This window comes from Macaca mulatta, chromosome 4 (assembly GCF_049350105.2).
Source record: "Macaca mulatta isolate MMU2019108-1 chromosome 4, T2T-MMU8v2.0, whole genome shotgun sequence".
Taxonomy (NCBI): Eukaryota; Metazoa; Chordata; class Mammalia; order Primates; family Cercopithecidae; genus Macaca; species Macaca mulatta.
In genome coordinates, this window is record NC_133409.1 from 146,300,315 (window position 1) to 146,325,518 (window position 25,204).

General features: G+C 42.7%; 1 protein-coding gene and 2 long non-coding RNA genes across 16 annotated transcripts in view; 1 reads left to right on the plus strand and 2 right to left on the minus strand.

Annotated features, from left to right (window-relative positions):
• Window positions 1-11,980, plus strand: part of SLC26A8 (solute carrier family 26 member 8) — a 79,634-nt gene extending 67,654 nt beyond the window's left edge. For all 11 annotated transcript variants that reach the window (XM_028847632.2, XM_015136225.3, XM_015136226.3 and 8 more), the window contains 4 exons: window positions 630-998; window positions 3,801-3,855; window positions 3,956-4,140; window positions 11,135-11,980. In XM_028847632.2, coding sequence (XP_028703465.2) covers window positions 630-998; window positions 3,801-3,855; window positions 3,956-4,140; window positions 11,135-11,593 — 1,068 coding nt within the window. In that variant the 3' untranslated portion in view covers window positions 11,594-11,980. The remainder of the gene's footprint in view (window positions 1-629; window positions 999-3,800; window positions 3,856-3,955; window positions 4,141-11,134) is intronic.
• Window positions 1-25,204, minus strand: part of LOC106997927 (uncharacterized) — a 94,500-nt gene that overhangs the window by 59,774 nt on the left and 9,522 nt on the right. The window lies entirely within an intron of this gene.
• Window positions 1-25,204, minus strand: part of LOC144340408 (uncharacterized) — a 48,992-nt gene that overhangs the window by 20,566 nt on the left and 3,222 nt on the right. The window contains exons 2-6 of one of the 2 annotated variants that reach the window (XR_013416515.1): window positions 20,272-20,348; window positions 14,067-14,165; window positions 13,731-13,834; window positions 8,695-8,811; window positions 3,151-4,121 (exon numbers count right to left, since the gene is read on the minus strand). The exons of the other annotated variant lie outside the window; for it this stretch is intronic. This is a non-coding gene — a long non-coding RNA (uncharacterized LOC144340408). Of the gene's footprint in view, window positions 1-3,150; window positions 4,122-8,694; window positions 8,812-13,730; window positions 13,835-14,066; window positions 14,166-20,271; window positions 20,349-25,204 lie in introns of those variants that run through there. 2 annotated transcript variants of the gene reach the window in all.

A 25,204-nucleotide genomic window follows, 5' to 3' on the forward strand; every position in this document is an offset into this window, starting at 1 on the left:
CCCAGTAGGTGGGACTACAGGCTCACCAACACACCCAGCTTTTTTTTTTTTTTTTTGTATTTTTTGTAGAGACAGGTTTTTGCCGTGTTGCCCAGGGTGGTTTCGAACTGCTGAGCTCAAGGGATCCACCTGCTTTGACCTTCCAAAGTGCTAGAATTATAGGCTTGAGCCATCGCACCCAGGCTTCAAGTGCTTTTTGTCTTCTTAAGGAAGTCTGAAAGGAGATTGTTGCACTGATAAAGGAAGGGGATGCTGAGACGAGGGACTGATGGGGAAAAAATACTTCACACAAAGTATTAGTAGGCACTGGAGACTAACTAGGACCCAAGGATGAGGTAAAGGGGTAAAACAAAGATGTTTTAAGTCTGACTCACTGGGACAGTGATGAACATCAGAAGTTGGGAGGGGGGTGTCGTGGGTGGTGAAGATGAGGAAAGATGACTGCGGTGGCTTCAGTTGTGAGCTTGAAGTGACAGATATCCAAGTAAAAAATGTACAGTACCTACTCTCAGGAGAAGTTTCATGAGAGAGGGACATGAGCTGGCAGAGACAAGAAATAGCATTGTTGCAAGTCCTTCCGGCCCTTGTTGGTGTCTTACCACAGCCCTCCCTTAACTCTGTCGTCCCAGATTCTTTACACAGAGCGATTTGAAAATAAACTGGATCCCGACGCATCCTCTGTTAACCTGATTCACTGCTCACATTTTGAGAGCGTGAACACAAGCCAAACTGCATCTGAAGACCAAGTGCCATACACGGTATCATCCATGTCTCAGAAGAATCAAGGGCAACAATATGAGGAGGTGGAGAAAGTTTGGCTTCCTAATAACTCATCAAGAAACAGCTCGCCAGGACTGCCTGATGTGGCAGAAAGCCAGGGAAGGAGATCACTCATCCCTTACTCAGATGCGTCTCTACTGCCCAGTGTCCACACCATCATCCTGGATTTCTCCATGGTACACTATGTGGATTCACAGGGGTTAGTCGTATTAAGACAGGTAAGTACTGGGGAGGCCTTGGCAGGAGCTCTGATCCCCCTCCTACCATCCCAACCCCATCCTGATCCTGACTGAATTCTGTTAGTCATTGATCAGCTGTTATGTGACTGCTAGGCCACCAGAATCTTGGACACTGAAGGCAGTATAAGGTCAATCAAAATAAAAATACAATGAACCAATTCCTGGGTTTTTTTTTGTTTGTTTGTTTTGTTTTTTTTTTTTTTTTTTGAGATAGAATGAACCAATTCCTTTTTTTTTTTTTTTTTTGAGACAGAGCCTTGCTCTGTTGCCCAGGCTGGACTGTAGTGGCGCAATCTCGGCTCACTACAACCTCTGCCTCCCAGGTTCAAGAGATTCTCCTGCCTCAGCCTCCTGAGTAGCTGGAACTACAGGCATGTGTCACCACGTTCTGCTAATTTTTGTATTTTTGGTAGAGACGAGGTTTCACCACGTTGGCCAGGCTGGTCTGAAACTCCTAACCTCAAGTGATCTGCCCACTTTGGCCTACCAAAATTCTGGGATTACAGGTGTGAGCCACCACGCCCAGCCTAAAATGAACCAATTCTGATGTACTGAGCTGCGATTGGTTTAGTAAGCACAGGACATTATTATTTTTCAAGAAATGAAAAACAGGACGCTCTGAACTTCATTGAAACAGCAATCTGTGCCACGCCTAGTAACTCCCAGAACATCCTGGGAGTCAGCTGCAAATCTCTTCAAGGTGTAGGTCTGAATGCTTCAGATAAAAAGCAGCTCACCAGGAATTCTCCACAGTTCAGCTGCTCTGAGCCAGCACTGTAAAAGGCACTGGGCTGTGTTGTACTCCAGTTTGAAGAGGGTGGGATGAAATGACACCTCAAACTTGGGGCTGCCTGTCCAGTACCTGCAGGGTCTTCCCCACTTCCTTCCACACCCACCCATCTTCAGGTGAAAAGGACAGGGATGATTTTGCCTTCAAAAGCTGTGCCCCTGGTCCTGACTTCTTTTCTACTCTTGGGTTTCTCTGACAGTTCTCTTTTCTCTCCCTCCTATATGGTAGACAGTTTAGGTGCACAGCTAACAATACTGATGTCATTGTTTAATGCCTCGTAAGTATAATATTCCTTTTTTAGCCAGCTTATCTCAGTTTACAGCACTCTCTCTCCCTCTTGGTGATGGCACAGGTTTGAACATCCCGAATACTAACGGTGTTTGAGTGCTTCTTTTGAGATTTGTGCCTTTGGATGGTTTTCCTTCTTTTATCCTCAGATCCTATTTTGTCATATTTTCTTACTCCTAAGGGAATACGACTGCCTCTTAAGTAAGTCCAGCTTCTCTTTGGTCTTGGGCAAAAGGAAGCTTTTCATAGCAGAAAGAACTCTGGATTGCAGTCTGGTATGTTTGCTCTGTCTTGACTCACTGTCCATCTGACCCGAGGCAAGTTACTAGATTGAACTGGGTCTTGGTTTCCTTATCTACAAAATGAGAGGCTTGGAAGAGATTAAGAGCTTTTCCATGCATGAGATCCTTTTATTTTTCAACTCCGTTTTCTGATTCAATTATACTTTGATAATCTCTTGTTATTTGGGCTTTTCCATCTTAGATTATTCTACTGGGCTATGTTCTCCCCTTCTGGTCTTAGGCTGTAGTTGTTACTTTAGATTTTATTCAACCCACGTTGCTGTCTGCTATGTGCCAGACCGAGTTGGGCACATGTATATACACTATCTCATGTAATTTTCACAACTGCCTTGAGAGGCAGGCCATACTTTCCCCTAAGAGGCTGAGGCTCACAGCTCATACGTGGCCTGTCCAGCATTGAAACTTTAAGCATCTGACTTTATGTCACACTTTCTTTCTGTTCCATGGTATAGTTGTGCCATTGTCTCCCTTGCTCCTCCTCCTTTTGTAGAGGCACCATCTGTTCTGGTCCTTGGCAGCACCCACCCACACCTGGCCCATGTTGATGACTTTCTGTTCATCCCCAACATGGAGACAATGTTAGACACCTTTAGCTTTCAGCCTTTAAAGATTCATGGTGTACTTTTGCACTCTAAAAATGCAGGTTTCTTCATTTCCTTTGTAATTGTGTATACTACCATATTGGAAGAAATCATTCTATTTACTTTATAATTGAAAACTGGAACCTAAGAAAAATCCATCAGTCCATTCCTTTTTTTTTTTTTTTTTTTTGAGACGGCATCTCACTCTGTCGCCTAGGCTGGAGTGCAGTGGCATGATCTCGGCTCACTGCAATTTCCGCTTCCTGGGTTCAAGTGATTCTTCTGCCTCAGTCTCCCGAGTAGCTGGGACTACAGGCACTCACCACCACACCCGGATAATTTTTGTATTTTTAGTAGAGACAGGGTTTCACCATATTGGCCAGGCTGGTCTCAAACTCCTAACCTCATGATCCACTTGTCTTGGCCTCCCAAAGTGTTGGGATTATAGGCATGAGCCACCGTGCCTGGTTTACCCATCAATCCATTCTTATTGGAGACAACCACTCAGATTAAACTTCTTCCTAATTCATGGGACTTTCCTTTTCCAGCGTTTGTCATTTAGAGTCTGTTGTGGCCCTTTGGCAAATGACTTTGTGATTTGCCATATGATCAAGAATGACTTCGTTTCCTCTTGGTAGTGAAAGAAGCAGAGTTTGTTTCTTTTGACACTTTAACTTAGTGCTCAGGGTTAGTGTCTACTCAGTGTTAAGTACTAAGGTCGATATTGATTTGCTTTGAAGTGAACTTCAAAAATGGAGTGCAGTGGCACGATCTCGGCTCAGACAAAGCCTTCTTATACTGATTTTTTCTCTCTCTGCAGATATGCAATGCCTTTCGAAATGCCAACATTTTGATACTCATTGCAGGGTGTCACTGTGAGTATCCTTCTTCACCCTATGAGAGGGCTGTTTTGCACCCTGGGCCCTCTGCTCCCCACGTATCTGACATTGTGTGTGTTCTGGGTTTGGTTTGTAGCTTCCATAGTCAGGGCATTTGAGAGGAATGATTTCTTTGATGCTGGCATCACCAAGACCCAGCTGTTCCTCAGCGTTCACGACGCCGTGCTGTTCGCCTTGTCAAGGAAGGTTATAGACTCCTCCGAATTAAGCATCGATGAATCTGAGACAGTGATACGGGAAACCTACTCAGAAACAGAGAAGGTCGGACAAACAGACAAAGCATGGGGTTGGGGGAAGCGATTGAGGTCGGCAGGGGGGATGGGTGGGGGTGGGTGGGGGCTGGGAGTCAGGATACCTGATCAGATAGATGAATAATGTCCAGGAAAGCTATTTAGTATGGCTGTACCAGAATCTGAGATGTGGAAATGCTCCCTTACCACTTGGTAAATAGCAGTGGATCTGAGCAGCCAAGTGCCCCCACTGTCATGACATCGGGGTTCCATTCAAGAAATTTCCCTAACTGAAGAGAGGGTTTGCCCAACCCAGCATAGACCTCAAGGATCCTTCTACAGCATTCTTGGTTAGTGTCTATTACCAGTTGCTAAATATTTTAAATATCTCCCTTAGCTATACCTTTAGAATTCCTCCCCACCCCACCCACTCTTGAGATGAATAATTAAACTAATGAACTAGCAGAGATTCAGATCTCTAATCTTGTCTAACACCTCAGCTTTATTACCTTTACATTGTAATATGAGATTTGTTCAACCTGATCAAATGCAAAGGAGAATAATATATGTCTGAATTTTCAGTCTTTTATTAATACTGAGACCTGGCTGGGTGCAGCGGCTCACGTCTGTAATCCTAGCACTATGGGAGGCCAAGGTGGGTGGATCACGAGGTCAGGAGTTCAAGACCATCTTAGCCAACAAGGTGAAACCCCATCTCTGCTAGAACTACAAAAATTAGCCAGGCACGGTGGCAGGCGCCTATAGTCCCAGCTGTTTGGGAGGTTGAGGCAGGAGAATTGCTTGAACCCGGGAGGTGGAGGTTGCAGTGAGCCGAGATTGTGCCACTGCACTCCAGCCTGGGCAACAGAGTGAGACTGTCTGAAAAAATAAAAACATACTGAGACCTGGGCCCACTTCAGCATTTCAAATCAGTACCTGTGTAGGTTAAAGGTTTCCAAAAAAAAAAAAAAAAAGAAATTAAAACAGATGGGCACTAAAATATTATCTAATATCATCTAATGACTAGAAATTATTAAACAAAGCCTAGTTGATGAAATGAGACACCACATCTGAAACAAGGGCCAGGCATGGTGGCTCACGCCTGTAATCCCAGCACTTTGGTAGGCCAACATGGGCGAATCACTAGGTCAGGAGATCAAGACCATCCTGGCTAACATGGTGAACCCCATCTCTACTAAAAATACAAAAAAATTAGCCAGGCGTGGTGGTATGCACCTGTAATCCCAGCACTTTGGGAGGCCAAGACAGGCGGATCACTTGAGGTCAGGAGTTCAAAACCAGCCTGGCCAACATGGTGAAACCCTGTCTCTACTAAAAATATAAAAAAATTAGCCGGGCGAGGTGGCACGCACCTGTAGTCCCAGCTACTTGGGAGACTGAGTCAGGAGAATCGCTTGAACCCAGGAGGCAGAGGTTGCAGTGAGCCGAGATCGCGCCACTGCACTCCAGCCTGGGTGACAGAGCGAGACTCTGTCTAAAAACAGAACAAAACAAAACAACAACAACAACAAACACATACAACTAGTTAACTGGTAGTTAATAAAAAAAACTAGTTAGTAGTTAATTAGTAATAACTAATTATTAGTATTGTAACTAATAATTAGTAATAATTAACTAATCAATTGGTTTGAATTATGCCATCTGCTTCTATTATAAATGGAAGTTTCTCTATTTTTTATTTATAATTATGATACTCAACATTTGTTTTCACATATTTAGTCATATCTATTAATATTTCCTTTTCTTATTTATATTTACTTTTTATTTAGAAAGTCATTCCCACTTAGAAGGTAAATAAGACATATTTTCTAGATTTTTATGTTTTTATTTTTTATATGTTATACTCTTTAATGTAAATAGAATGTATTTCAGTGTACAGGTATTAGAGGGTAATCTTCATTTTTTTTTTTATTTTTGAGACAGAGCCTCACTCTGTCACCCAGGCTGGAGTGCAATGGCGTGGTCTTGGCTCACTGCAACCTCTGCCTCCCGGGTTCAAGCAATTCTCCCTCCTCAGCCTCCCAGGTAGCTGGGACTACAGGCGCCTGCCACCACACCCCGCTAATTTTTGTATTTTTAGTAGAGACGGGGTTTCACTATGTTGGCCAGGCTGGTCTCAAACTCTTGACCTCGTGATCCACCTGCCTCAGCCTCCCAAAGTGCTGGGATTACAGGTGTAAGCCACTGCACCCAGCCTTAATCTTTATTTTTTATCTATATAGCTAATTATTTTGGGCTATGTACCATCTATCTTAGTTCATTAGTGCTACTATAACAAAATATCTGAGACTGGGTAATTTGTACATAATAGATATTTATTTCTCACAGTTCTGAATGTGAGAAGTCCAAGATCAAGGCCCTGGCAGTTTCAGTGTTTGCTGAGGGCTTGTTCCATCTTCTCTCAGCAGCATCCTCATGTATCAGAAGGTGGAAGGACAAAAGTACCTATGCTAGCTCCCTCCAACTCTTTTATAAGGCACTAATCCATTCACAAGGGCAGAGCCCTTATGACTTAATCACTCCCAAAAGGCCTCACCTCTTAATACCATCACAATGTGGATTAAGTTTCAACATGGATTTTGGAAGTCACACATGCAAATCATAGCACCATCCAACCATCTATTGAATAAGCCTTCTTTCCCCTACTGATATGTTATTTTCATAAAATATTATATTCTTATGAAAACTAAACTGTATTTGTAGCTTAGTTGTGGATTTCATTATTCTGTATAGCTTCAGTATCACAGTGTTTTTTGTTTTTTGTTTTGTTTTTGGTTTTTTTTTTTTTTTTTTGAGACAGTCTCACTGTGTTGCCCAGTCTGGAATGCAGACTGGAATGCAGAATGGATCTCGGCTCACTGCAACCTCCACCTCCCAGGTTCAAGTGATTCTCCTGCCTCAGCCTCCTGAGTAGCTGGGATTACAGGCATGCACCACCACACCTGGCTAATTTTTTTATTTTTAGTAGAGACAAGGTTTCACCATGTTGCCCAGGCTGGTCTCAAACTCCTGACCTCAGGTGATCTGCCCACCTCAGCCTCCCAAAATCCTGGGATTACAGGTGTGAGCCACCACACCTGGCTATCACACTGTTTTTGTTGCTATTGCTGTATAATACACTTTAACATTGGTTAAGAAGTCCTATGTCATCAGTGTTCTATTTCAAAATTTGCTAAGTCATTCTCACCAATGTATTCTTCCAAACCAACGTTTGAATCTTTTGTCAGGTCTCCACCCCACAAAAACAAATCTTATTGAAATAATCATTAGAGTTGTATTAAAAATATAAAATCACTTGAGAATTTATATCTTTATAGTATTCATTCTTCTTATTCAGAAATATAAACTGTCTCTACATTTACTGTCTTCTTAAATGTTTCATGCATAGTAAGGTTTTGTGACTCTTCACATAGGAAAATCCTAGATACTTTATATGTTTTACTTTTTGGTTTTTTTGAGACAGGGTGTCACTCTGTCACCCAGGCTGAAGTGCAGTGGCATGATCACAGTGCACCACAGCCTCAGCCTCTCAGGCTCAAGCAATCCTCCAACCTCAACCTCCTGAGTATTTGGGAGTACAGACACACACCACTATGCCCAGCTAATATTTGTATTTTTCACAGAGACGGGATTTTGCCATGTTGCCCAGGCTGGTCTTGAACTCTTGGGCTCAAGCAATCCACCCACCTCCACCTCCCAAAGTGCTGGGATTACAGGCATGAGCCACCACACCTGGCCATTTCCATTATATTTTCTAACTGGCAATTGCTAACATATAGAAAACTCACTGGTTTTTATTAAATTATTTGGCTACCTTTGTGAATCATTTTACTATTCCTAAGAGGTTTCACTGTTAATTCCTTTGGGTTTTCCAAATAGGAAAATATTTTCTAAAAATAATACTAATCTCTTATGTTCCAGTTGTTAGAATTCTTATTTCAATATCATACATTATTGCATTAACTAAACCTCTCAGAACAATTTAAGTCATAATGATGAATCTTGTCTTACTCCTGAATTTAATGAGGATTCTTGTGTGTCTATTAAGATTAGTGGTGGCCAGGTGTGGTGGCTCACACCTGCAATCCTAGCACTTTGAGAGGCCAAAGCAGGCGGGATCACTTGAGGCCAGGAGTTTGAGACCAGCCTGGCCAACATGGCAAAACCCCGTCTCTACTAAAAATACAAAAAAATTAACTGGGCGTGGTGGTACGTGCCTATAACTCCAGCTACTCAGGAGGCCAAGGCACGAGAATCACTTTAACCCAGGAAGCGGAGGTTGCAGTGGGCTGAGATCGTGCCACTGCACTCCAGCCTGGATGACAGAGTGAGACCCTGTCTCAAAAAAAGTTAAAAAATAAAAGACTAGTGGTGATAGCTGGTTTAAGATGGACATATCAGCTAGGCGTAGTGACTCATGCCTGTAATGCCAGCACTTTGGGAGACCGAGGCAGAAGAAACACTTGAGGCCAGGAATTTCAGAGCAACCTGGACAACATAGTGAGATGCTATCTTGAAAAAAAAATTATTTAATTAAAAATCAGCCAGGTATGATGGTGCATACCTGTAATCCTAGCTACTTGGGAGCTTGAGGCAGGAGGATTGCTTGAGCCCAATAGTTTAAGGTCACAGTGAGCTTTGATTTTGCCACTGCACCCCAGCATGGATGACAGAGTAAGACCTGGTCAAAAAAAAAAAAAAAAAGATGGACATTATCTACCATGTTTTAAAAAAGTATTTTCCTAATGTACTAACATTCTTATATTAAGACTTGGTATTGAATATGTCAATTGTTTTCTGCTATTTAAGATAGGGAAGACTAGGAGAGTAGCAAGTTCTATTTCATGTGTATTGAATTCAAAATGCCTGGGCCGGGTGTGGCCTCATGCCTGTAATCCCAGCACTTTGGGAGGCGAGGCAGGTGGATCCCTTGAGGCCAGGAGTTCGAGATTAGCCTGGCCAACATGGTGAATCCTCTTCTCGACTAAAAATACAAAAATTAGTTAGGTGTGGTGGCGTACACCTGTCATTTCAGCTACTTGGGAGCCTGAGGCAGGAGAATCACTTGAACCTGGGAGGCGGAGGTTGCAGTGAGCCAAGATCATGCCACTGTACTCCAGCCTAGGCAACAGAACAATACTCAAAAAAAAAAAAAAAAAAAAGTTGCCTATTAAACATTCAAATGGAGATGTCAAGAATGGAAGTGAATATAAGAACCTGCAGATCGGAGAAGGGTTATAATCAAAGAATCATCAGCATCAGCCTACAGATGGTAACAAAAATTATGGGCCCAGAATAAAAGTCCCTATGGAGAGAGCATAGAGAAGAGAAAGGTCCCATGATCAAGCGCTGGGGCATACCAACACCTAGAAGTCCAATAGAAGCAGAGGAGACAGTAAAGAGACCAAGAAACAGCAAGCAGGAAGGAATGAGGAAAAGCAGAAGAGTGTCATATGGTGGTTGAGAAGAAAATGTTTCAGGAAAGGTGAAGTGATTAATTTGGAGGAATGGTGCTACAGGCTGATTCAAGGCTTATGCAAGGCCTGTGGGTGCCTGCTATGTGACAAGCTCAGTGTCTGCTACTGGGGATATCAAGAACCAGGCCCTGTCATATTCCACAAGCTTAGAGTCTAGTAAGGAGTAGGTTTGTAAATAAATAAAGCAATACATTACTGGTACTATGATGAAAGTGTGAATGAGGTGTAGCTGGAACACAAAAGAAGCTGTGGTCTTGCCTGGTCATCTTAGCTCTGAATCTGGGGTGATGACTAAGTGGATGTGGACAAGATGGAGGAGGACAAGTCAGGCAAAAGGAGCGGCATGCACAAAACTGAGCAGTAGTCAGGCAACTCTGGGTAACTTTATGGTGAGAGCAAAGGGCAGGGACCACAGCTGGAATAAGCTAAAGAAGAATGGCAAGAGGCCAGGTCACACACAGCCTTATATGCCCTGTCAAGGATTGCACTGGGGGTTGGCAAGACAACTAAGATCAAGAAGACAAGATGTTTCAGAATGTTGTTAAGTCCATTGCTGTTTTAAATGGTTGCTCGTGAAATCCGGTCTAGCTAGAAAAGCCAGAGAAATTCTAAGTTGGAAATTGATTGAGTCTGAAGAATAGTGAGTAACTGAGAAACCAGAGGTTAGAAGGAAGATGAAAAGCAGATTTATGGATGATATCATTGGCATTTTAAAGAAAATTTTTAAAAAAATTTTTAATAAAAAATAAATAAAGGTTGGGTGCAGTGGCTCATGCTCGTAATCCCAGCACTTTGGGAGGCTAAGGCGGGCAGATCACTTGAGTTCAGGAGTTCAAGACCAGCCTGGCCAACATGGTGAAACCCTGTCTCTACTAAAAATACAAAAATAGCCAGTCGTGGTGGTGCATATCTGTAGTCCCAACTACTTGGGAGGCTGAGGCAAGAGAATCACTTGAATTCGGGAAGTAGAGGTTTGCAGTGAGTCAAGATCATGCCACTGCACTCCAGTCTGGGCAACAGAGCAAGACTCTGTGTCAAAATTAATAACAATAATAAAAAGAAAAGTAGACTTAGGTAAGAAATATTTTCTACTCTGCAAGGAACCCATGGTTCTGGTACCTTAAGTCCTATTGTATTCTGAAATTCCTTGACTGCTCAAAGATTAAAAGTCTGGGTTTTGTTTGTTTGTTTTTTGCGACAAAGTCTCACTCTGTTGCTCAGGCTGGAGTGCAGTGATGCAAACACAGCTCACTGCGGTCTCAGCCTCAAGCGATCCTCCTGCCTCAGCCTCCTGGGTAGCCAGGACTACAGGCATGTGCCATCATGCCCAGCTAGTTTTTAAAATTATTATTATTATTTGTAGAGATAGAAGTTTCACTATGTTGCCCAGGCTGACCTTGAACTCCTGGGCTAAAGTGATTCTCCTGCCCCAGCCTCCCAAAGTGCTGGGATTAAAGGTATGAGCCACTGCGTTCAGCAGAAAGTTAAATTTAATTAGAAATTTTAACCTACCTAATTGTATTTCAGAATGACAACTCAATATATAAAATGAGCAGCAGTTTTCTAGGAAGCCAAAAAAATGTAAGTCCAGGCTTCACCAAGATCCAACAGCCTGTAGAAGAGGAGTCGGAGTTGGATTTGGAGCTGGAGTCAGAACAAGAGGCTGGGCTGGGTCTGGACCTAGACCTGGATCGGGAACTGGAGCCTGAGTCAGAGCTGGAGCCTGAAATGGAGCCCAAGGCTGAGACTGAGACCGAGACCGAGACCGAGATGGAGCCCCAGCCTGAGACTGAGCCCGAGATGGAGCCTGACCCCAAATTTAGGTCAAGAGCTCACACTTTCCCTCAGCAGCATTACTGGCCTACGTATCATCCGCGTACGGCTTCCACCCAGTCTCAGACTCAGCCTCGGACATGGTCAGTGGAGAGAAGACGCCATCCTATGGATTCATACTCACCGGAGGGCAACAGTAATGAAGATGTCTAGGAGATGAACTGGAAATAAGGGGTCGGATAATCCTGGCAAATCCTTCTATCCAAAAGGGGTTAATTGTCCAGAGACCTAGATTGGATATGAACTAGCAGTACTTCCTTCCTGACTGTGACTCCTGCCACCTGCCGGCCTTCTTCCTTGTTCTGCACTGGGATCACACTCCCAGATCACATTACTAAATGCCAACAATTATCTCTTAATTCCCTATCCAGGCTCCCCTCATTTCACCTTCAGCATATATTCTAGTCATGAATTTCCTTCTTCACACACCCCACATCTCCGGGCTTTGTGCCAGACCATCTCTAACTTAATCCTCTCATCCCTGTTCCCCTTTCTCCAAAGAGATGAAGCTCAAATAAAATGTATAACTCTAGTACTAAACATTTGGATCCTTCCTGCACCTTCTCCCTTCTCTGTATTCTGTATCCTGAAGGAAATGTCAAATAGGAGGGATCCCAGAAGGGAGTGGACATGGTGGAGAAGAGATGAACAAGAGAAAAAAAAATTAAGCAGCATTTGATTTTATATGCAAGGTATCTTCCCTGTACTGATAGGGGAAATGGGGAAAACAGGTAGGTTAATCCGGGTCAAAAGCAAGCCAGCCTGTGAGACTTGTAGTACAACGTCCTGCTAAACTGAGAGCACTTTTGCTGTCATTCTCAGAGGTCAAGATCTTATCCTGCCACTGGTTTCATAAGGCCAATGAGCTGTACCAACTGATGGGAATTCCCTTTATGAATTCCCTTTCTGGAATTCTCCCTGGGGTTCAGATTCACATTCACCATTCAGATTCACCATTGCTTCTTTCTTACAAGTTTTTAAGATATAGGCAATTTGGAATCTGTATTCTTGGTGCACCAAGGAGTTAAAATCTGTGACAGCCACAACCAGCCTAGAAGTTGGAAAAGTCAATCATTACTAGTTTTGTCCAAATCCATTCAAAAAATTTCCCCCTTCCCCATTTAAAATATGTCTAGTATTAAAGTATGACCAGAAGAAAAATATAGACCCCTGGGCAAAGGTATATGAAATCCTGAATTTTATTTCCAGCTCAAAAAACATGACGACTCCTGCTTCAGTACTCCATTTATCTTGTTAAGTGAAATAAATCTTAGTTAAAATATAGAATTCTTTTATCATAAAGATAGCATATGCATTCAGCCATTGTAGAAGCATTTTGTTAAGCATCTGCTACATGCGTTGCGTCTTGAACTGTGAGGTAGGTAAAATAATATTATCCTAATTTATACACGCATAAAACTGAGATATAATGTGCAACATGACCTTGTAAATACAAAAAGAGGTAGGGGCCAAAGTCACAAGCTTCACTGTTTCATGTTTACTGAACACATTTATTGAAGGCCTACTCTGTGCTAAGCACTGTCCCAGGTGCTGAAGATACAGGATGGGTATAGAACAGATGACAAAAATAATTACAAGTTGTGAAAAGTAATAAATTACAAATTGTGAAGATGAAACACAAGAAACTCTTGGGGCATGTATCAAGAGGACCTGATCTAGTCTTGAGTCTCAAGGAAGTTCTTCCTAAGGCAATGACATATGACTTGAGATCTGAAGGATGAGTAGGAGTTAGGCTTAAAGTAAATTCCAATGATTGCTAGAAGGGCAGGAACAAATGGGAACCCAAGAGTGGTGGCCATGGATGAGAACATCTGGGGCACAACTAGATGGAGCCTATGATACCAAGGGCTCAACTAGAAATGTCAAACCAGGAATAAGTTGTCAGGATGGCAGGGACAGGCACAGAAATCTGCCAAAGCCAAGGAAACATTTCATATTTATAACAGGAGACTAAGAAGTGCACAGAGAGCCCATTTTCTGCAGGTTGCTGCCTTCTCACTCCAGTTCCCTTCTAGTCCCATGTGTCCATTAAAGTCTGTAAACAGAGAATCAATGGCTTCTGACACTTGTGCCATTAAGTCGTAGAGTCTAGACTTGGGTCCTTTCTGCTACAACTGCAACAAGGCTGTATTAGTCTGTTTTCACACTGTTATAAAGACACTACCTGAGACTAGGTAATTTATAAAGAAAGGAGGTGTATTAGACCATTTTCGTGCTACTGATAAAGACATATCTGAGACTGGGAAGAAAAAGGTTTAATTGGACTTACAGTTCCACATGGCTTGGGAGGCCTCAGAATCATGGCAGGAGGTGAAAGGCACTTCTTACATGGTGGTGGCAGGAGAAAATAGGAAGAAGCAAAAGCGGAAATCCCTGATAAAACCATCAGATCTCGTGAGACTATTCACTATCATGAGAATAGCATGGGAAAGACCCGCCCCCACGATTCAATTACCTCCCCCTGGGTCCTTCCCACAGCACGTGGGAATTCTGGGAGATATAATTAAAGTTGAGATTTGATGGGGACACAGCCTCCAACAAACCATTCCACCCCTGACCCCTCTAAATCTCATGTCCTCAAGTTTCAAAACAAATCATGGCTTACCAACAGTCCCCCAAAGTCTTAACTCATTGCAGCATTAACACAAAAGTCCACAGTCCAAAGTCTCATCTGAGACAAGGCAAGTCCCTTCCTGCTATGAGCCTGTAAAATCAAAAGCAAGTTAGTTACTTCCTAGATACAATGGGAGTACAGGTATTGGGTAAATACAGCCATTCCAAATGGGAGAAATTGGCCAAAACGAAGGGTGTACAGGGCCTATGCAAGCCCAAAATCCAGTGGGGCAGTCAAATTTCAAAGCTCCAAAATTATCTCCTTTGACTCCAGGTCTCACATCCAGGTTATGCAAGAGGTGGGTTCCCATGGTCTTGGGCAACCCCACCCCTGTGGCTATGGAGGGTACAGCCTCTCTCGTGGCTGCATTCATGGGCTAGTGTTGAGTGTCTGCAGCTTTTCTAGGTGCATAGTGCAAGCTGTCAGTGGATCTATCATTCCGGTGTCTGGGGGATGGTGGCCCTCTTCTCACAGCTCCACTAGACAGTGCCCCAGTAGGGACTCTGTGTGAGGGCTCCAATCCCACATTTCCCTTCTGCACTGCCCTAGCAGAGATTTTCCATGAGGGCCCCACCCCTATAGCAATCTTTTGCCTGGGCATCCAGGCATTTCCATACATCTTCTGAAATCCAGGCAGAGGTTCCCAAACCTCAATTCTTGACTTCCGTGCATCCACAGGCTCAACACCATGTGGAAGCTGCCAAGGCTTGGGGCTTCCACCCTCTGAAGCCACAGCCCAAGCTCTATGTTGGCCCCTTTCAGCCATGACCAGGGCAGCTGGGACACAGGGCACCAAGTCTCTAGGCTGCGCATAGCACAGGGACCTGGGCCCGACCCATGAAGCCACATTTTCTTCCTGGGCCTCCAGGCTTGTGATTGGAGGGGCTGCTGTGAAGATCTCTGACATGGCCTGGAGACATTTTCCTCATGGTCTTGGGGATTAACATTAGGCTCCTGGCTACTTATGCAAATTTCTGCTGCCAGCTTGAATTTCTCTCCAGAAAACTGGTTTTTCTTTTCTATCACACTGTCAAGCTGCAAATTTTCTGAACTTTTTATGCTCTGCTTCTTTTATAAAACTGAATGCCTTAAACAGTACCCAAGTCACCTCTTGAATGCTTTGCTGCTCAGAAATTTCTTCTGCCAGACACCCTAAATCATCTCTATCAAGTACAAAGTTCCACAAATCTCTAGGGCAGGGGCAAAATGCCACCAGTCTCTTTGTTAAAACATAACAAGAGTCACCTTTGTTCCAGTTCCCAACAAGTTCCTCATCTCCATCAGAGACCACCTCAGCCTGGACCTTATTGTTCATGTCACTATCAGCATTTGCTGGGCAGCATTCAACAAGTCTCTGGGGAGTTCCAAATTTTCCCACATTTTCTTGTCTTTTTCTGAGCCCTCCAAACTGTTCCAACCTCTGCCTGTTACCCAGTTCCAAAGTCGCTTCAACATTTTCAGGTATCTTTTCAGCAGCACCCCACTCTACTAGTACCAATTTACTGTATTAGTCTGTTTTCATGCTGGTAAAGACATATCTGAGACTGGGAAGAAAAAGAGGTTTAACTGAACTTACAGTTCCACATGACTTGGGAGACTTCAGAATCATGGGAGGAGGCAAAAGGCACTTCTTACATGGTGGTGGCAAGAGAAAATGAGGAGGATGCAAAAGCGGTAACCCCTGATAAAACCCTCAGATCTTGTAAGACTTATTCACTATCACAAGAATAGCACAGGAAAGACCGGCCCCCATGATTCAACTACCTCCCCCGGGTCCCTCCCACAACATGTGGGAATTCTGGGATATACAATTAAAGTTGAGATTTGGTGGAAACACAGCCAAACCATATCAGGAGGTTTAATTGACTCACAGTTCCACATGGCTGGGGAGGCCTCAGGAAACTTACAATCATGGTGGAAGGCAAAGGGGAAGCAGGCACCTTCTTCACAAGGTGGCAGGAGAGAGCAAAAGGGGAGCTGCCAAACACTTTTAAAACCATCAGCTCTCATGAAAACTCACTATCACGAGAACAGCATGGGGGAAATGCCTCCACGATCCAATCACCTCCCACCAGGTCCCTCCCATGTGGCGACTGCAATTTGGATTACAGTTCAAGATGAGATTTGGATGGGGACACAGAGCCAAACCATATTAATGGTTAAATATTGGCTTTGATGCATGACCTCAGAAAGACCAACCAGATGCTTGGATTATACTCTGTCTTTTAAAAATACTCTGGTATAAACCCATAGCATCGAGCCCCTCCCAAAGTAATCAAATAAGGAAAATTGATTAACCCATTATAAATAGTACAGCACTAAAGAAAGGGTAAAGTGATTAACAATTCAAAGGCTAAGTCTTCCAACACGGAGATCACCTGAAATTCTAAGCCATTTCAAACTTTACCAAATGGTATAGTTTGGATTAGTTAGCTCACTTCTCACAGCACGGTCATCATGGTTTTCTCTCTCTAATAAGAAACTGGAGAAAAATTCTAAAGGCTGCAAAATGGGTAAAGAATAAGTTGGAAAGTATAAATGTCTTGGAAGTACAAATACTTCCATTACTTTCCCTCAAAACAGTTTGTGTTCTACAGTAAATGGCAGTTGAGGTATGATTTTCATATGTGAATATCTAAGTGGATTCCATAGTACTGCAAAAAAGTAGGTTTGAAAGAGACTGTCAAAAAATAAAGTGACCCCGGGTAGCTGTCTCTGTATGTGTTAAATGTCACAAAGTCCAAGGACTCAACTACATTGCATCCAGATGTGACTCATTAGCAGAGGTAGAGAAAGTAACCTTGGCATAATCCAAGGTTATTAATGATCTCAGGGCCATAGAATCTCAGTGCTTGGAAGGACCACGAGGGCTGACTAGTCAAATTACCCATCTAATCTCTTACAATTTAATTAAACATTTATTGGAATGCTCACCATATCCTAGATACTATGGGTTTTAGTAATCTATTGCTGCATAATAAACCACCCCAAAATTTAGTAGCTTAAAACAATAATCATGCCTTTGCTAATAATTCTGCAATTTAGGTTGGGTTTAGCTGGGCCCATTTTTTAAATAATTTTTTAGTTTTGCAGCTGGGCCTGTTCTTTTATTTTTGTAAAGACAGGGTCTTGCTATGTTGCCCAGGCCAGTCTCAAACTCCTGGCCTCAAGTGATCTTCCCACATCAGCCTCCCAAACTGCTGGGATTACAGGCATGAGCTACCACACTCTGCCCCCAGATATTTTTTATACCTGCTTGGTTGAGTCTGCAGATGTAGAACTCATGAATATGGAGGGCTGACTCCACATAGTACCACCTATAAAGTAATTATGCCAAAAAAATGAACCTGAATATTATCAATCCTCTAGATCTGGTAGATTGAAGTAAATACAAGGAGCAGAGGAACATGTTAAATAACACTAGGAGAATCCAATTAGCAGAATCCAAAAAATTCAACAGAACAAATGAACCAGTTTCTTTAACAACTAAGATGAAAAACAGCTGGGCATGAAGGTATGTGCCTATAGTCCCACCAACTTGGGAGGCTGACACAGGAGGATCGCTTGAGCCCAGGAGTTAGAGACCAGCCTGGGCAACATAGAAAGACCATATATTTAAAAAAAAAAAAAAAAAAGAAAAAGAAAAACAAACATAACAACAACAAAAACAAAGAGGGAGGAGGAACCTATAAACCAGGAGACTTAATAGTTACATCAACTATGTGCAATGCATGGACCTTGTTTGAATCCTATGTGAACTAATTAACTGGAAAAGAACATAAGAAAACTTCTACTTTTGAGTAAAATGTAGTAGGAAGTGACAGTTTATCACTTTATATCAAGAGGAAAAACATGGGCTGGGCATCGTGACTCATGCATGTAATCCCAACACTTTGGTAGGTTTAGGCAGGAGGATCACTTGAGCTCAGGAACTCGAGACCAGCCTGGGCAACATGGTGAGACCCTGTCTCTTAAAAAAAAAAAAAAAAAAGTGAAAAAAAGAATGAATTATAACAATCATATTTTGAAAGATATTGGAGAACTGTAGAAGCAAAGAAGAGTAAAAGAACTAAAAGTTAAGAGAGAAAAGATTCCTTCCCAGGGAAGTTGAGATTATTGGCCATTTTCTTTCTTAGGGGTTTGTATTAGTCTGCTTTTACGCTGCTGATAAAGACATACCTGAGACTGGGCAATTTACAAAGGAAAGAGGTTTAATGGAGAACTCACAGTTCCACATGGCTAGAGAAGCCTCAAGATTATGACAGAAGGCAAAGAGGAGCAAGCCACATCTTACATGGATGGCAGCAGGTAAAGAGAGAGCTTGTGCAGGGCAACTCCCGTTTTCTGAAACCATCAGATCTCATGAGACCCATTCACTGTCACAAGAAAAGTACGGGAAAGACCCATCCCCCTAATTCAATCATCTTCCACCAGGTCCCTCCCACAACACGTGGGAATTATGGGAGCTACAAGATAAGATTTGGGTGGGGACACAGAGCCAAACCATATCAGGGTTATTTGCTGAGTTTGGGTAAGTGCTAAAGATCAGGCTTTCCTTCAGCACAGTGAAGCTTCTGATAGCCACATGGCTGTCACTGACTGCTGTTCTACTCAAGACATCTGCTGAGTGCCAGGGCCACTCAGGAGACTAGAGATTGGCCTGCAAAGGCAAAATGAAGTTTCCTACAGTCCGAAAATGCTTAGGAGACAAAGTACCACTATGGAAAGAGGCCATAAGCACACACAGAGTCTTCCCCTTGAAACATTTAAAATCAGCAGCAGGTTGAGTCTAACTAATGCCAGAGCATAGCTCAATTCCTGATTGAATTGAGATTATAACTGCCTCACCTTATTTGCCTTATTAGGCAAATAGAAAAAAAGTGTATATCCTATCTTGGGGGCAGTAACATTGACTTCAGTTTATGGTTTTGTTTTGTTTTTTTGTTTGAGACGGAGTCTTGCTCTGTCGCCCAGGCTGGAGCGCGGTGGCGCTATATTGGCTCACTGCAAGCTCTGCCTCCCAGGTTCACGCCATTCTCCCACCTAAGTCTCCAGATTAGCTGGGACTACAGGCACCCGCCACCATGCCTGGCTAATTTTTTGTATTTTTTAGTAGAGATGGGGTTTCACCATGTTAGCCAGGATGGTCTCGATCTCCTGACCTTGTGATCTGCCCGCCTCAGCCTCCCAGAGTGCTGGGATTACAGGCGTGAGCCACCACGCCCGGCCCAGTTTTGTTTTTAAACAACATCCAGCATATAGTTAGAAACAATCACAAGACACATGAAGAGGCAGGAAAAGTATGATAATTAAGAAAAATTATATAATAGAAGCAGTCCCACAGATGATCCAGGTGTTAGAATTAGCAGTCAAGGACTTCAAAAATAATGATCATAAGTATGTTAAAGTAGAGTAAAAGATGGGCAAAATGAAAAGATAGATCATTTCAAAAGAGAATTGTAACCTATAGAAAAAGAATCAAATAGGCATTCTAGAACTGAAATATGAAGTATTAGAAAATAAAAACTTATCAGATGAATTTAACAGACTGGACACAGCAAAAGATAGGATTAGATAACTCAGACAGGAAACAGAAAATATTCTAAATGAAGCACATAGAGAAAAAAGACGTGTAGGACAAAGTCAAATGACCTTATATATATCTTTTTTTTTTTTTTTTTTTGAGACAAAGTCTCAGCCTGTCACCCAGGCTGGAGTGTAGTGGCGCCATCTCAGCTCACTACAACCTCTGCCTCCCAGGTTCAAGCGATTCTCCTGCTTCAGCCTCCTAAGCAGCTGGGACTACAGGTGCGCACCATCACGCCTGGCTAATTTTTGTATTTTTAGTAGAGACAGAGTTTCACCATGTTGGCCAGGCTGGTCTCAAACCTGACCTTGTGATCCGCCCACCTCAGCCTCCCAAAATGCTGGGATTACAGGTGTGAGCCACCATACCTGGCCCCCTAATATATATTTTATAGGAGTTCCAGAAACAGAGAAGAGAATAGGGAAAGCAATATCTGAAACTATAGTGACTGGCAATTTGCCAAAACAGGAAAGATCGCTCAAAGATTCAAGAAGACTGACAAGCATGATAAATAGAAACCAAGTGTAGGCATATAATAGCCAAGTTGCTGAAAATCAAAGACAAACAGTAAATCTCACACAAAGTCAGAGAAAGAAGACCCATACTTACGGGAGAACAGCAAGAACACTGATTGTTAAACTTTCCCATGATAGCCACAAGACTCTTAGGACGACATCTTTTAAGTTCTGAAAGAAAAAATATATGGGCTGGGTGTGGTGGCTCATGCCTATAATCCCAGCACTTTGGAAGGCCAACATCAGGGGATGGATCACTTGAAGCCAGGAGTTTGATATCAGCCTGGTCATCTTGGCGAAACTCCATCTCTACTAAAAATTTTTAAAAATTACTCAGGCATGGTGGTACGCACCTGTAATCCCAGCTACTAGGGAGGCTAAAGTAGGAGAATCGCTTGAATCCCAGAGGCAGAGGTTGCAGTGAGCCGAGTTCACACTACTGCACTCCAGCCTGGGTGAAGAGCAAGACTTCGTCAAGAAAAGGAAAGAAAAAAGAAAAGAGAAGAGAAGAGAAAAGAGAAAAGATGGCGACCTAAAATTGCTGAGAGATGAATGAGCTTGAGGATGAAACGCATATTGCTGAGTTCTGAGGTCTCTCAGCTTCAGACTGATAGCTCCAAACAGTGGTTTGTGTGTATCATCAAAGAAAAAAAAAAGCCTTAACAAATTAATTTTGGCTTACCACTCACTCCTATCTGAATATGGCCTAAAAAGCAAACAGCTTTTTATATATCTGAATCTTTTCATTCATTCATTCATGTACCTTCCCATGCATTTATTCTCTTATTCATCCATGCATGTTCAGATCAAATATTCAAGATAGTCCTTGCCCTCAAGATCTCCATAATTTGAACAAGCTAGAGGGACAGAATATATTACAATACCATGTGATACGTACAACTCAAAAATTAATTAAGAAAAACTACAGTGACCAGGCACGGTGGCTCTCATCTATAATTTCCTTGAAGAGCAAGTATTATTCCCCTACTTTCCTGTATCTCATACATTTCTCTGAAGAGCAAATATTTTTCTGCGATACAGAAAAGTAGGGGAAAAGCTAATCTCCTGTACTTTCGCTGCCTACAGATAAACTCTGTGGGGTTTTTGCTTTACTGTAAAGCATAGACTTTGTCATAATAGTGGAGGAATTCCCCTTTCCCCCTTCCCAGTGTTATAGAACTTTAGAAAAAATCCAGCAAATCATGGAGTGCCTTGGTTAAATCTAAAAGAAAAATAACCCATCCTAACATGCATTTCTTGTTCTCAAGGAAATTAAGATAAACAACTTGGGAAGTGGGGCCAGCTCCCCATACCTGGACACAGCCCTCTAGGCAGCTCCAGAACTACATGTTTGTTTCTGGCATCCTTTCCTTAGGTTTAATAAACTTGAGAAACTGCCAGGGGAGTCAACCGAAACTATGGCCATTCCCTTACCCTCTCCAATTGTTTTAGGAAGCTGCCTCTCCAGTCCCAGGGGAGGCTGTCCTTGGTCAACCTGTGACATCAGCAATTTATCTCCAGATTTCTTCACTTAAGGAATATTTGAGCGCTTGCTTTGTACTGAGCCTTATGCCTGTCTGTGGTTTTACAGGATGAGTTCCTTCTCTGGAAGAAGTCATAGGCTGAGGGGAAGAGTGCATGTAACTCAGGGACTATAATGCTGGGTGCACTGACCAAGTTGTTTCAGAGAAGAGGGCTGTGAGGATGTGGAGGAGGCAGGACAGGACTTTACCTCACCCTCTGCTGGGGGCATTGGGGAAGTCCTGTGGATAGGGGGCTTGAGGAAAGCATGTGGCTCTTCTGGTCACAGCTACCCATGGTGCCCTTAACCTGCTACATCCCCTGAAACCTGACCACTGGTTTTCATTCTGCCTGTAGTATCTGACTCTGTGAGATCTCAACGCATGTTATAAAGGATGCATAGGAGACAGAGCATCTGAGAAAATTCCTACTCTCTCACTCCACAATTATGCTGGGCTGCCCCTTCTCTTCCAAAAACCAGGTGTGTTTTTATCAGTGGCCTACAGGCAGGCCAAAATAGAATAACACCACCCATTTATCAACCCTTGGCTGTATGTTAAGCTCTGTTCAAAGCACTTCATGAAAGTCAACACATTAACCTGCATGAAAATCCTTAGGTAGGGCTGTTATTACCCCCCCTTTTTTTTTTTTTGAGATGGAGTCTTGCTGTGTCACCCAGGCAGGAGTGCAATGATACGATCTCGGCTCACTGCCACCTCTGTCTCCCGGGTTCAAGCGATTCTTCTGCCTTAGCCTCCCGAATAGCTGGGATTATAGGCGTGCTCCACCATGCCCGGCTAATTTTTGTATTTTTAGTGGAGACGGGGTTTCACTATGTTGGCCAGGCTAGTCTCGAACTCCTGACCTCAGGTGATCCACCCATCTCAACCTCCCAAAGTGCTAGGATTATAAGAGTGAGCCACAGCACCGGGCCTAAGTTTTGTATTTTTAGCAGAAATGGGGTTTCACCATGTTGGCCAGGCTGGTCTCGAACTCCTACCCTCAGGTGATCCACCTGCCTCCGCCTCCCAAGGTGCTTGGATTACAGGCGTGAGCCACTGCGCCCAGCCTATTACCCCCATTTTCTAAATGACGAGATGAGGGTACATTTTCCCACTGCCCTAGATTCCACCAAAGCCCCTAAGTCTAACATTTTGTCTGCTGCTTAGCATCTGCAGCAGCAAGGGTTCAGGATGAGCCCAGTAGTATAAATTTCTGGGCTGGTTAGAGGCAAGGGTGGTGCCATCAAGGAGGAAAGAGGCAGAGTTGGAATGAAGGACAACTCACATTAATGAGTGCATGAGATGTGCAGATTCCTGACAGGCATTATCATATTTCATGGTCACTTCCTCCTCTACCTCTCCTGGAAGGAGAGCCAATTATTCTTTTTACACAGGGGAAGAATCTAAGACCAGGAGTTTGCCCCAAAATTACAGTTATTCAATGTCACTGTCAGAATTCAAACCCAGGTTGGATTCCAAAGATTAGGCCTTTTCTCTGCTCCACGCTGCATCTTCGATTTGCAGAAAGGTGACCTTTTGGTGCCTTTGGACTGAGAAACCCAAATCAGTGCAGCACCAGGTGCTTCTGTCTCTTTGCCTCTTTTCCTCGCCCCCTCAAAGCATACAGCCAGAAACAGGTAGTTTTTACATTCTTTCATAACATCCCACATACGTTCATCAAGCACCAAGCATCACACGGGTAGGGTATCCAATAGCTTTCTATGTCCTGGAGATACAGTAGTGAACAAAAGTCAAACATCTCAGCCTTTACGGAGCTTTCATTCCAAGGAGTGGTGGAGCAGACAAAAGTAGCAAGCAAGCAAACAAACAAAAACGCCTCTCCCCCTCCCCAGTGAATCTCAGGTGCATTGCCAGCAGGTGTGTAAATCTCCCAGGGGTCCACTCGAAGGAATATACTGAAATACTGGTGTCTGGATTAAAAAAGTAAGTAACTTTAATGACCAAGTAACACATCTTTTTGTAAGTTAGGTAGCTTCCAATTATTTGTTTTCAACAAAATTGAATAAGGACCTCCTGGAATTGTCAGCTGATGGGTCATTAAAATGAGTTTGGACTATGATTGTTGTATGATTTTTGGCACATTATTTGGAAAGAGTTCCAAAAGAACTGAATGCTATTGCTATAGCAAAACCCTTTTCATTTCCATCTACTTGTTTTATGTAAGTTTTCTTAATTAAAAAAAAAAAAGGAATGATGCAGGACTCATTGAGAAAAATCACATACCATCACACTGAAATGCATTTGCAATAAAATTTCATTTATTGAAAAATGATGCTATGTGTTACTTTGATTAATCATGCAATAATAATACTTGTAATAATACGTAAGGAACTTTTTAATGGATTATGGTCCGAGGAAATATTCTTACAAATTAAATTTCTATGTAAATGCACATTTGTGTGGTAGAGAAGTATGAAAGGATGATCGATAAAAGACTTTCAAGCATAAAATTACCAGAGAATAAACTTCTGTGAGAACAAAATGGAATAGAAAGGCAAGTTCAAGGAGAAAAAGGAGTAATGTACAATTTCTTATAGTTCCAAGAGTGCTTTTGCTTTATATATCTCTCTATATAAATGGATGATGGTACATAACAAATTGCTATATATATTTAAATTCCATTGGATGGCATTCAAAACTGTGATATAACAGCTTTATTTTAAAATTTCAAATTCCTTTCCAATCTGTATGCCTTTTATTTAATTTTCTTGCCTATTGTTTCTGGCTAGAACCTCCAGCACAGTACGGAACAGGAGTGGTGAGAGTGGACATCCTCTTCTGGTTCCTGATCTTAGGGGGAGGGCATTCAGCCTTTCATCATTAAATATGATGTTAGCTGTGCGTGTTTCATAGATGACCTTGATCAGGTTGAGAAAGTTCCTTTCTATTCCTAGTTTGTTGAGTGTTTTGCCTAGGGCTAGTTTTTAAGATTATTTTAGTGGGTAAGGGAGCATAATGCTTGAAAGTTCAAGTTCCTTAGATGTGCTGTCCCTGCTATTTGTTACCCCAGCACCAAACACAGTGCCTGCCCAAAAAAAGAGAGGCCTTCTTTTTTTTATTTAAATATTTGTGGGCAAGCTATCTCTCACCACTCCCCACTTGCATTATATATATTTGTTTGTTTGTTTTGTTTGTTTGAGAGAGGGTCTCACTATCGCCCAAGCTGAAGTACAGTGGCACAATTACGGCTCACTGCAACAACCTCCTGGGCTCAAGCAATCCCCCTATCTCAGCCTCCCGAGTAGGTGGGACCACAGGTGCATGCCAGTATGCCCAGCTATTTAATTTTTTTTTTTTTTTTTTTTTTTTTGTAGAGACAAGGTCTCAGTTTGTTGCACAGTCTGGTCCTGAACTCCTGACCTCAAGCAATCCTCCCGCCTCAGCCTCCCAAAATGCTGGGATTACAGGCGTGAGCCACTGTGCCTTGGTCCCCTTACGTTTTATACCTGTGATACTATGCTGTTTTCTCTGGAGTTTTTTTTC